The 11,837-nt window shown below is 47.0% G+C and overlaps 1 protein-coding gene across 1 annotated transcript; it reads right to left on the bottom strand.

The window, feature by feature from the left end:
* Positions 1 to 2,396: 2,396 nt before the first annotated feature.
* Positions 2,397 to 11,582, bottom strand: LOC125523447 (patatin-like protein 2). The gene is made up of 5 exons (XM_048688479.1): positions 11,283 to 11,582; positions 10,953 to 11,137; positions 3,573 to 3,747; positions 3,324 to 3,485; positions 2,397 to 3,234 (listed from the first exon to the last, which is right to left on the bottom strand). The coding sequence occupies exons 1-5, from the start codon at positions 11,457 to 11,459 to the stop codon at positions 2,719 to 2,721; spliced, it is 1,215 nt and encodes a 404-aa protein (XP_048544436.1). The 5' UTR covers positions 11,460 to 11,582; the 3' UTR covers positions 2,397 to 2,718.
* Positions 11,583 to 11,837: the final 255 nt, after the last annotated feature.

Here is an 11,837-nt window from a genome sequence, read left to right as displayed (position 1 = left end):
GGCACCGAAACCTACCATCCATCCATATTTTCCTCTTCCTGTCCGCCGCCGCCACCACTTTTCACTCCACCCGTCCACCTAGTAGCCATGCCCCCACGCCACCGGGTGAGGAGCGAGCCCTTTCTAACGCCGGAGCATCGGCTCGAGCTCCTTGGGAAGACCCGGGCTAGGCGTGAAGCTCGGATTGCCGCGGGGCTACCTCTGGATGCAGTTGATCCGGAGGAGGAGTTGGAGGAGGACGAGGAGGAAGAGGTTGAGAAGGAGGAAGATGAGCCGGAGGATGATGATGTGGGGGACGCTGGCGACGCGGATCTGCAGGCGGAGCAGCAGGCCATCCTTGATTCCCTTCGGTCGGAGTTGACTGCGGAGGCCAGACGCCGTCGCCGGTAGGAGGTGGAGGCGCAGTAGGCTGCGGAGGTGGCGGAGATGCTCGCCTACCTGGATGAGGTCGAGCAGGAGGAGGATGAGCTGGAGCCCTCCTGCCCGCCCATCTAGCCGGCGCCCGGCACCGTCGTCGTGGACATGTCCGACGAGGAAGAGTAGTTAGGATAGTACGTAGTATGTAGTACGTAGAATTTCTTTTGCATGCTTTGCATGGATCTAAGGGTGAAATATGAGAGAGGCGAATGCAAGGTGGATAATTTGAGGCGTGACTGGTCATTGTCCGCGGACGCGCCCAATGAATTACGTTTTTGGGAAGCATTCCACGCGTATGCTCAACTTTATCACCACAGGTCGTCTTCCATCCAAGTCGGGCATCGTCGCATACCGATGTCTCCAACATTGTCTGCATCGTCCAGTCTTCTTGACATCCACAGTGTGCATTTTTGCTGCCTCTAAAACTTCCTCTTGGCTTTTAGAGGTTGCCTTTATACATTGCATGGAGCTTTCTCAAGAAAAGAAATTCTTGGCATCGCCTCCAAGTTAAGAGGCTGCCTCCAAGCTTTGGTTCCAACTAAAATATATGTCATCCCTTTTCTCGAGCCATCCAGTTGAAAAGTGAACGGCATGTCAACTTGATTAATGTTTTTTGAGGGCGCTCTAGAGGCTGCACTCAAATGTCATACACTACAGCGTTTTTGGTTAACCTTAGATGCAACAATGTTGACTCTAGCTTAGAGGCACTGCTGCCTCCAACCACTATGGAGTACTACTTGATCTCTACTATATAAGTAAAAAGGCTTAATGAATTGACGACATTAGCACTTGAAAATAATATATCAAAGTATATTAATTACTAAGATATAACTAAAAACATTTCAAGAACTACTAAATAAATGATGTTTCAGCATACTATAAGTAAAGTTAGTGTTATACAAAAAACATTGTGAATATTTTTTTTTCTTACCTTCGGGCTCATTTTACGTATATCAATGAGGCCTCAAACTCCCGGATAAAGCTCTACAAAGGTGTTTTTTTGTGATTCATGAATCTGGGTGGTATTTCCATCATAGGTGTAGTGTGCTTTGTCGGTTTTACTCGGATACTGAGTTAAGTCGGGTGTAACTAAATCCGATGGCATCTTTGATTTACACTAGTCATTGTGTCATGTCCCCCCCCCCCCCCCCCCCCCCAAACCCGAAAAGAGATTAAACCACTTAGATTTTACTCATACGCCCACAAGGTAGTCACAAATTCCTGGTTCCAATTATATCGTTGAAATTTTGCATCGAGTAAAGGATTTGCCAATTCCATTAGTTGAACATGCATTGAGACTGTAAGCAGGTACACACTTTATCATTTTTTGCAAACATTAACATTTTTACCCTTGAGATGAGATGAAATCGTAAAAAAAAAACCTCCCTGACGCTGACGCATACACAAGGATGGATACAACCCAGCCGTCTCAAATAAATGCATCTCTCTCCGCTGAACTTTAGTCATTGCTCCTTCCCACGCCCATCCCGCACGACCACACCCCCTAGTTCCTCATGCGGCGGCGATGCTTGACTCATGCGAGATAGTCACATCCATCTCCTAACACCTAGGAGTCCTTCCTCCCTCCCACGGTGTCCACATCCACTGTTTCATGCGCGGTAGCGGCACCCCATATAAGTGCAAGGGTTATGCCCCAACCCGCCCGTGGTGGCGGCAACCATGTACCCTAATTCCAGCTCCTTCCCATGATCACTTTGCTCGTCTCCACTTCTTCATCTTAATCTGAAAATTGTTGATGGGAAGATATAGACCGACGGGCTGGTGAATGAAACGGGGAAAAGATAAAAGAAGAAATAATACGATATTATGTAGTTTGACATAAGGAGACACTTAGTAGAAAGTCTTCTAGTAGAGTTCGGTTAAAAGTTGTATAATCATTTTCCACATGTGTAAGGATATATTGGGTGATGAATAAAATCAAATAATGATTTTCATGGAACCAAATAAAATAGCTGAAATACTCCCAAATGAAGTTTATTCACAGCACATTCGGGTACAAGCTTTTCTATAAGTAGGTATGTGTACTGAATGGCAACTAATGCCACAAAATTAGTGTAAAACAAATAAAAAATAAAAGTGTTTTAAAACGTGACAAATCTAACCATGCATTAGGCCACCCTACTAGTTTATATTGCAATGCAACCTCGCTGATGTGACGAGATTCACAATCTTTATTTAAAGCACGCACAACAAATATCAGATAAATCATTGCTTGCATACAGAGCGCTTGATGGCGTAGGTCATCAAATTCAAACCGGGCCGATATTCTTAGAGTCATATCTAAGTTTTGAGACCCGCCTCCCCAAGTCTGGCTTTGCGCTCGTGCGACAACATGCGGGCGAAATGGGTAAGTTCTTCCTCGTTGGTGCCCCTCTCTAGGTCGTCCTTGTTCTTGCCTGTCTCGATGTCCACCTTGCACGCCTGCTTCTTCAGCAATGCCTTGCCAACATCAATGAGCCTTTTGAGGTTCTCTGTCGTGGACACGTCCACGGAGGCCGTTTCGCCCGGGAGCTCATCCTGGATCCGCAAGTAGTGCATGTCGCACTGTAGCGCCTCGAAAAGCACGGATGCCTGGATATCGACGAGGTCGGCGCTGGCCTGGCAGAAGCTGTCGATGATCGGCGTGGTGCCCCCGTTATAGAGCCACCCGAGAAGGCCCCACTTGCTGCACTCGGCAGCGTCGAAGTTCTCTTTGACCTTGGCGGTGCCAGTGCCCAGCGAGAGGACCATGAACTTACCGAGATTCTGTTTCTTCTTTATGATCTGCTTGCTTACGTGGGTGATCGCCACAAGGGTCTATGCAAATAAATGTATGCCAGTGAGAAACGTATCAACATCACAGAAGTCAATTGGTATAGATCTTAAGCCTAATTTGGGCAACGTACCGGATTGTTGGCTGCGACACCCCCGTCGATGAGGTTAAAGGCCCGGGTCTTGCCGTCTTTGTCCTTGGTCTTGAAATGGTGCCCGGGGAGGTAGGTTGGAGCGGCGGACGTGCTGATGCAGACATCCGACAGAAGAGCATTCTTGGAGACATCCTTCTTGGCCTGTAACGTACAGATTTTTTTTCATGGTCGAGTGGATGACATGTTGTTTATACAGATGTATGTGTTTCTGTTCTTCTATGTACGTACGTCGTAGGTTGAGAAGATGATAGGTTGAAGGAGCTTGATGTCGAAAGTGGGGATGACGATGCTCTTGAGTGTCTGACTGATTCGTGTGTCACCGAGCTGCTTCTTCAGGATTGAGTGCAGGTGCTGGCCACTGTACTTGGGTCCCATCATGCTCTTGAATAAGCCCAGCCCTTTGCTGCACAACAGATTGTGTAGAGCTCATAAGTACTCTCGTTGAGTCTTCAAAGTGCTCTAGGTTATATAATCTGTCTAATATTAGAAATATAACAGTAGCTGTGGTTCTTTGTGATGGCTTGAGTTGTCTCAGTTTCAGGAGAAACCTGGGGTGGGGCAGGATAAATGTGTTTGGTCTCCTACCAAGTCTGGCCAGTTCACAATTCGTTCGATGTACATTGCTATTAAGGCTAGCTAGGCAAGTAAACTTTCCTTTTCGTCTGTGGTTTATTAAGATCTTGTTAAAAATTAATGTCTTTTTGTGTCTCTTAAGTAAGAAAAACATTCTCACTAAAGATACCCCTGTTGCATAGAGGCTGGATGGGCAGCTTCAAATGTATGCTTTGCTATCTTGACGAGGGGATTGATCATTTTTCTTTCCATGTCCAATATCGAGATATATCTAGAGTGTGATTAAGTGTCCTTTTAATTCGCTGCAGTGCGTAGTTCAGTAGATGATACTGCTAAGTTGGACAAGCTTTTCATGTCGGTATCAGAGGTGTCATTGTGACTGGAGTAGCAATTGTGTCACTAGTACCATTTTCCTAATTTTTTATTAGTTGTCGTACTGGTCTGGGTTGCAGAAACCAGAAGCTCAAAAACTACGTCGCAGCGCGGCAAACCTGATAGCGTCGGTGACCAATGAGTATTTTCACAGGAAGCAAGGATGAGCCCTGTGGTACTCAGGCTCGAAGGTGGCTGAGTAAAGTGATGAAGAGAAAGTGATGGTGTTTCCTGATACAGAGTTGAATCGTTATTCTTTTAGACGAGGCAAAAGACTTGCTCCATCTCTACTCTTATAGAAAACCAAGTTGATGATGATGGTGTGTCTATCATCTTGCAATATAGACTGCGATCTATATGTGGAGAGAGGTGTGGAGAGAAGGTCAAAAACTCGGTATGTAATCCTCACCAGACGGCAGGGAAGATGGCTCTGGACTGAGACTGGGTCATGTTGGATTATGGATGGGTTTAGGCCCATATAAGACACTAATCTCTGGTTAATCTTGAGGCCCATGTATGAGATGGCAGGTGGTGGGAAGTTTAGTCTCACTTGAGGAGAGTTGAGACCCCTTTATAAGGGCTGCTCTACCACTTGCCATTGGGAGTTTGGAAAAAGGAGTGGTACACGCGCGCTCCTCCTCCTCCGCCGCCTGCCTCGCCACGCCTCGTCACGACACGCGCACGCACGCCGCGGGTTGAGAACGGCAATAAGGTTTTTGGGGAGCGTCTCGATGCGACTGATCCCGATCCGTCCCCAACTTTGTTCGCCTCTGCTTCCACTACTTCCTCTGCATCGACACCATGGCCGACGATGCCGCCGCTAAGAAGAAGGCCACGGACGACGCCGAGGCTGCTGCTGCAGCCGCCGCGTTGGCCTGGCCAACCGGAGGGTATGATCTGTTCATCCCTCGTTTACTCGTACTTATGCTAGCCGTATATGTGCTGCTCATAGAAGGTTCGATTCTATGTTCTGCATGCGCTAGTATGCTTAGGTATCGCTATGAGATGCATACCTTTTATGCCATGCTTACTGTTTACTCGTGGATAAGCCTAATCGGAAAAGTGCTAATATCTCCAACAATCCAAAAACCTTATTTTAGGCACTTTTCGATTCAAGGCTTTGCTGCTACTCTGAAACCGGAAAAGTTTACCGGGACGCATTTTAAGCGTTGGCAGACTAGGACCACCTTGTGACTCACAGCGATGAACATGTTCTGGGTTGGTGGTATGTCCCTCATAGAAACGGTTGCTCCTGAAGAGGAGAAGGCGTTCAGGGAGGCAACCACAATCTTTCTGGGAGCAGTTCTGAGTGTGATTGGAGACAAGTTGGTTGACGCCTATATTCATATGGGTGTTGCCAAAAAACTTGTGGGATGCGCTCGAAGTCAAATTCGGTGCAACTGATGCTGGCAGTGAGCTATATGCCATGAAGCAGTTTCATGATTACAGGATGGTTGATAACCGTTCTGTATTGGACCAGGCTCATGAGATACAGTGCATTGCTAAGGAGCTGGAGCTCCTGAAGTGTGAGTTACCGGACAAGTTTGTCGCGGGTTGCATTATTGCAAAACTCCCTCCTAGTTGGAGGAACTTTGCTACTTCTCTCAAGCACTTGAGACGTGAATTCTCTGTTGAGGATGTCATTGGTCATCTCAGTGTTGAGCATAACTCGAGAGCAAAGGACTCGCATGTGAAAGGGGCAGAGGGTTCTTCTAGCGCCAATGTGGTGCAGAAGAACTTCCACAAGTTCAAGGGAAAGAACTCTGTCCAGCAGAATACTACCTTTAAGAAGAAGGGTAAGAAGAAAGAAAAAGAGAGAGATGGCTGCTTTACTTGTGGTTCAGATGAACATTGGGCAAACAAGTGCCCAAACAAGTATAAGAAGCCAGCACAGGACTCCAAGTCTGTGAATGTCACTCTGAACAACAATGACGCGGCATTTGGGTATGGTAATCTGTTTACCATACTTTCAGTCTGTCAGTCCACCGATTGGTGGATTGAAACTGGGGCCAATATTCATGTGTGTGCTGATGTGTCTTTGTTTTCTTCCTACCAGGTCACACGAGATTGTTCCGTCCTGATGGGGAATGGCTCGCATGCTTCTGTTCATGGTGTTGACACGGTAGATCTGAAGTTTACTTCGGGAAAGATCGTGCAACTGAAGAACGTGCATCATGTCCCCGCCATAAAGAAGAATCTCGTTAGTGGCTCCGTTCTATGCAAAGAAGGGTTTAAGTTAGTATTTGAGTCTAACAAAGTAGTCGTATCTCAGTATGGACTATTTGTTGGAAAAGGATATGATTGTGGTGGTTTATTCCGCCTTTCCCTGAAGGGTTTCTGTAATAAAGTCGTGAACCAAATTTATTCTAATGTGAACGAATCTGAGGTTTGGCATTCACGTCTTTGTCACATAAATCTCGGTTGTATGACGCGGCTAGCTAAGATGGATTTAATCCCGAGTTTCACTTTAGCCAAAGGCTCTAAGTGCCATGCGTGTGTGCAAGCTAAGCAACCTCGTAAGCCTCACAAGCCTGCGAAGGAGAGACACCTGGCACTTCTAGAGCTCATACATTCAGATCTCTGTGAGATGAATGGTGTGTTGACTAAAGGTGGAAAGAAATACTTCATGACTCTGATTGATGATTCCACTAGATTCTGCTATGTGTATTTGTTAAATACTAAGGATGAGGCTCTACACTACTTTAAAGTCTATAAGGCTGAAGTTGAGAACCAACTTGAGAAGAAAATAAAACGAGTCCGGTCTGATCGTGGTGGAGAGTACTTTTCTAATGAGTTTGATTTATTCTGTGTGGAACATGGCATTATTCATGAGAGGACGCCTCCTTACTCACCCCAGTCAAACAGGGTTGCCGGACGGAAAAACCGTACTCTAACTGATTTGGTTAACGCCATGTTAGATACATCGGGTTTATCCAAGGCATGGTGGGGGGAGGCTGTATTGACATCTTGTCATGTTCTGAATAAAGTTCCCACAAAGGATAATGAGACTACTCCCTATGAGCAATGGGAAAAGAAGAGAACTACACTCTCTTACTTGCGCACTTGGGGCTGTTTGGCGAAAGTCAACGTGCCGATAATCAAAAAGCGCAAGATGGGACCAAAGACCGTGGACTGTGTTTTTCTTGGCTATGCCAAGCATAGCGTTGGCTATAGATTTCTAGTGGTGAAATCTGAGGTACTTGACCAGAAGGTCGGTACAATTATAGAGTCTAGGGATGCTACATTCTTTAAGGATATTTTCCCCATGAAATATATGCAAAGCAATTATAGACTGAAATTTGATGAGACTCCTGAACCTGCTATTCCGATGGAATATTATGAACATAAAAGTGATAAGAGTTTCAAGGAAGATAACGAGGAAGCTCCTGTTAGGAGCAAGAGACAGAGGACTGCAAAGTCATTTGGTGATGATTTCCTCGTGTACCTCGTGGATGATGATACTCTCAGCTCCATTTCAGAAGCTTATGCATCTCCGGATGCTGACTACTGGAAGGATGCGGTCCGTAGTGAGATGGATTCCATCTTGGCTAACGGGACATGGGAGATCACTGATCGTCCTTATGGTTGTCGGCCATTAGGATGTAAGTGGGTGTTCAAAAGGAAGCTTAGGCCCGATGGTACTGTTGAAAAGTACAAGGCTAGGCTTGTGGCCAAGGGTTATACTCAGAAAGAAGAAGAGGATTTCTTTGACACTTATTCACCTGTGGCTAGACTGACAACCATTCGAGTGTTACTCGCTTTGGCTGCCTCGCATGGTCTTCTCATTTATCAGATGGACGTTAAGACGGCTTTCCTTAACGGAGAGCTAGACGAGGAAATTTACATGCAACAGCCGGATGGCTTTGTAGTAAATGGTCAGGAAAGAAAGGTGTGTAAGCTAGTGAAATCTTTGTATGGCCTGAAAAGCGCCTAAGCAATGGCATGAGAAGTTCAACACTACTCTGACATCTGCTGGCTTTGTTGTGAACGAAGCTGACAAATGTGTATACTATCGCTATGGTGGGGGCGAAGGAGTTATACTGTGTCTGTATGTCGATGACATACTGATATTTGGGACCCACCTCAAGGTCATTGAGGAGGTCAAGTCTTTTCTATCTCACAACTTTGAGATGAAGGACCTGGGTGTGGCTAATGTTATCCTGAACATCAAGCTACTGAGAAATTCTGAGGGTGGAATTACACTTTTGCAATCCCACTATGTTGAGAAGATTTTGAGCCGTTTTGGATATTCGGACTGCAAACCTTCTGCAACACCATATGATCCTAGCATGCGAATTCGAAAGTTCGAAGGCACGGCTGTAGATCAATTGAGATATTCTCAAGTGGTTGGTTCACTGATGTACCTAGCATGTGCTACTCGTCTTGACATCTCATTTGCTGTGTGCAAACTAAGCCGGTTTGTTTCCAATCCGGGAGATGCGCACTGGCATGCTGTTGAGCGAGTGATGCGTTATTTGCAAGGTACTGTGAACTATGGAATTCACTATTCTGGGTACCCGACGGTACTTGAGGGGTATAGTGATTCGAAGGATATCTGATGCTGATGAGATGAAAGCCACAAGTGGACATGTCTTCACACTTGGTGGTGGTGCTGTTTCCTGGAAGTCTTGCAAGCAGACGATCTTAACCAGATCGACTATGGAAGCAGAACTCACAGCATTAGACACATCATGCATTGAAGCAGAATGGCTTCGACAGCTTTTGATGGATTTGCCGATGGTTGATAAACCAGTGCCGGCTTTCCTTATGAACTGTGACAATCAAACAGTGATTGCCAAGGCTAAGAGTTCAAAGGACAACATGAAATCCAAAAAGCACATAAAAAGAAGATTGAAATCTGTCAGAAAATCAAGAAACTCTGGAGTAATAGCGTTGGATTATATCCAGACGGCTAAGAATCTGGCAGACCCTTTTACGAAAGGGCTATCACGGATTGTGATAGAAAATGCATCGAGGGAGATGGGTATGAGACCCACGTAAGTTGCCATGGGGGTAACCCAACCTATGTGATCGGAGATCCCGTGAATTAGGACCTGGGAAGACAATCCAGCGGTCAACTGAGGAGAGTATCCTTAATTAACCCACTCCGTTGGAGATGTACAATACTCTCAATTCTGTAAGGCGGGCTGACTTTTGTCTTAATGTGTTTCAAAGTTTGTGTAAGCAAGATGCTAACCTACAAAGCATTCTTTGGAGGAACACACCTATGTGAGCCCGACTGCTGGTCACAGTCTATGAGATTGGGTAATCTCTATTAAGCTCATGAGAAGGTACGGAGTATGACTAATAAGCTCCATCCGTGGGGTTTAGCCTTCGGCAGCCATGTATCAGCTGACAATAGGCGAAACTTCTGCACGCCAAACTGACAATTCAAGGCATAGTCCATTGTTCAGTTGTGAAGAAGTCTAATACTGTTGCTCTAGGTGGAAGTTCAACTTAACAGTCTCCACTGAAAATTCTGGTATATCAAACATTGTTTGGAATAGGTGACAAACTTATGTGCCTCGAGATCTGGTGAGGGATTGTTGGATTATGGATGGGCTTAGGCCCATATAAGACACTAATCCCTGGTTAATCTTGAGGCACATGTATGAGATGGCAGGTGATGGGAAGTTTAGTCCCACCTTGCTAGTTGAGGAGAGTTGAGACCCCTTTATAAGGGTTGCTCTACCACTTGCCATTGGGAGCTTGGGAAGAGGGGTGGTACACGCGCGCTCCTCCTCCTCCGCCCGCCTCGCCACGCCTCGTCACGACGCGCGCGCGCGCCGCGAGTTGCGGGAATGAGCCGAAGCTTATTTTTGCCGCTCAGAAATGAATTAATTAATCAGGGATTAATTAACGAGTCGTTAACAGGTGGGCCACTGTCCAAGACGTTGGACTGTGGGCTGACTTGCGATGCCGGGATTCATCGACTCTCTTGCCAGGACCCGCGTATTCGTCGACTCCCTTGCCAGGAGTGGGCCGACTCGGTCGTGGGCCTCGGCAAGGCACACGACTTTCTTCCTTACGGACTATATAAGAAGGCTCTAGCCAGTGAAGTAACCTAGTTTAGTTCACTCACTCCCTATCACATGACCTAGCCGTCATCTACTGTTCCTCACTCTGTGCTGCCTCCGGCGATCCCATCCCGACGACCGCGTGCACGGCTGGTCGGGAGAGCAGATGCCTCCGGAACCCTGTCGTTCGAGATCCTACCCGGGAGAACGGCAATAAGATTTTTGGGGAGCGTCTCGACGCGGCTGCTCCCGATTCGTCCCCAACTCTGTTCGCCTCTGCTTCCACTACTTCCTCTGCATCGACACCATGGCCGATGACGCCGCTGCTAAGAAGAAGGCCACGGACGACGCCGAGGCTGCTGCTGCAGCCGCCGCGTTGGCCTGGCCAACCGGAGGGTATGATCTGTTCATCCCTCGTTTACTCGTACTTATGCTAGCCGTATATGTGCTGCTCATAGAAGGTTCGATTCTATGTTCTGCACGCGCTAGTATGCTTAGGTATCGCTATGAGATGCATACCTTTTATGCCATGCTTACTGTTTACTCGTGGATAAGTCTAATCGGAAAAGTGCTAATATCTCCAACAAGTCATACAGTATGTAATCCTCACACCCCTCAAAAAAGAAATACAGTATGTAATCCTCACCAGACGGTAGGGAAGATATTCGGGCAGTGCTCGAGGTAAAATTTATTGATGTCCTTGGCGGCGTAGAGCGGGCGGCGCTGGGTGTTGGGCGCGGTGAGCATGGTGGCCACCAGACCACCGGTGCTCGTTCCGGCGACCACGTCGAAGTAATCCGCGATCCTCGCGTCCGGCGACCCATCAATCTCCTACACACCCAAACAACTCGTTAGACCAACATGTTACCAGTGCTTTCAAAAAAAAAAGCAAAAAAAGAACATGTTACACTATACATGGAAAACTGGATGCATGCATGCAAGAGCAGGCATGATGAAAGTATTTGGAAAAGGTCACCTGGAGTTTTTGTTCGAGGAAAGCGAGAATGGTGCCGGGGATGATCCCGCGCACGCCGCCGCCGTCGATGCTCAGCACGGTGATCATCCGACCCTCGCGTGGCAGCGAGGAGGTGGGGAACAACAGCGACGACGAAGCGCCGCCAGGGCTCATCAGGTCCTGCTCCGGCACTTGCATGGCCGGCAAATAGGAAGACCGCTTAAACTCCGAACTTAACTAATACTCATAGAAACGTGAAGCAGCTTTAAATGGTTGGATCGATGCGCTCGCGGACACCATGGACCATACAGGTTAAGCTGCGACCGCCGGGGAGGCATCGTGTGCAGGTGCGAGGTTCAGTGCGGTGGTTAGAATGTGTCGCGGTCCAGTTTCTTTGGACCAGGCACCTGATCCAACGCGTCCCTGGTTCTGTGGTGCTAGTAGCTTTCATCAATTTCCAAAAACAAAAAAACTTTCTTCAATTTCTGTGTTTGCTCTACGCGACACGTACTGAGAAGTGTACGCAGTGTTATTTTCCTCATCGATACTCGACCTGTAACCGTCGTAGTTGGAACT

The sequence above is a fragment of the Triticum urartu genome, chromosome 7A, assembly GCF_056163025.1.
Source record: "Triticum urartu cultivar PI428250 chromosome 7A, HENAU_Tu73, whole genome shotgun sequence".
Classification (NCBI taxonomy): domain Eukaryota; kingdom Viridiplantae; phylum Streptophyta; class Magnoliopsida; order Poales; family Poaceae; genus Triticum; species Triticum urartu.
The sequence above is the reverse complement of the archived record's forward strand: the minus strand, read 5'-3'. Positions and strand labels throughout refer to the sequence as shown.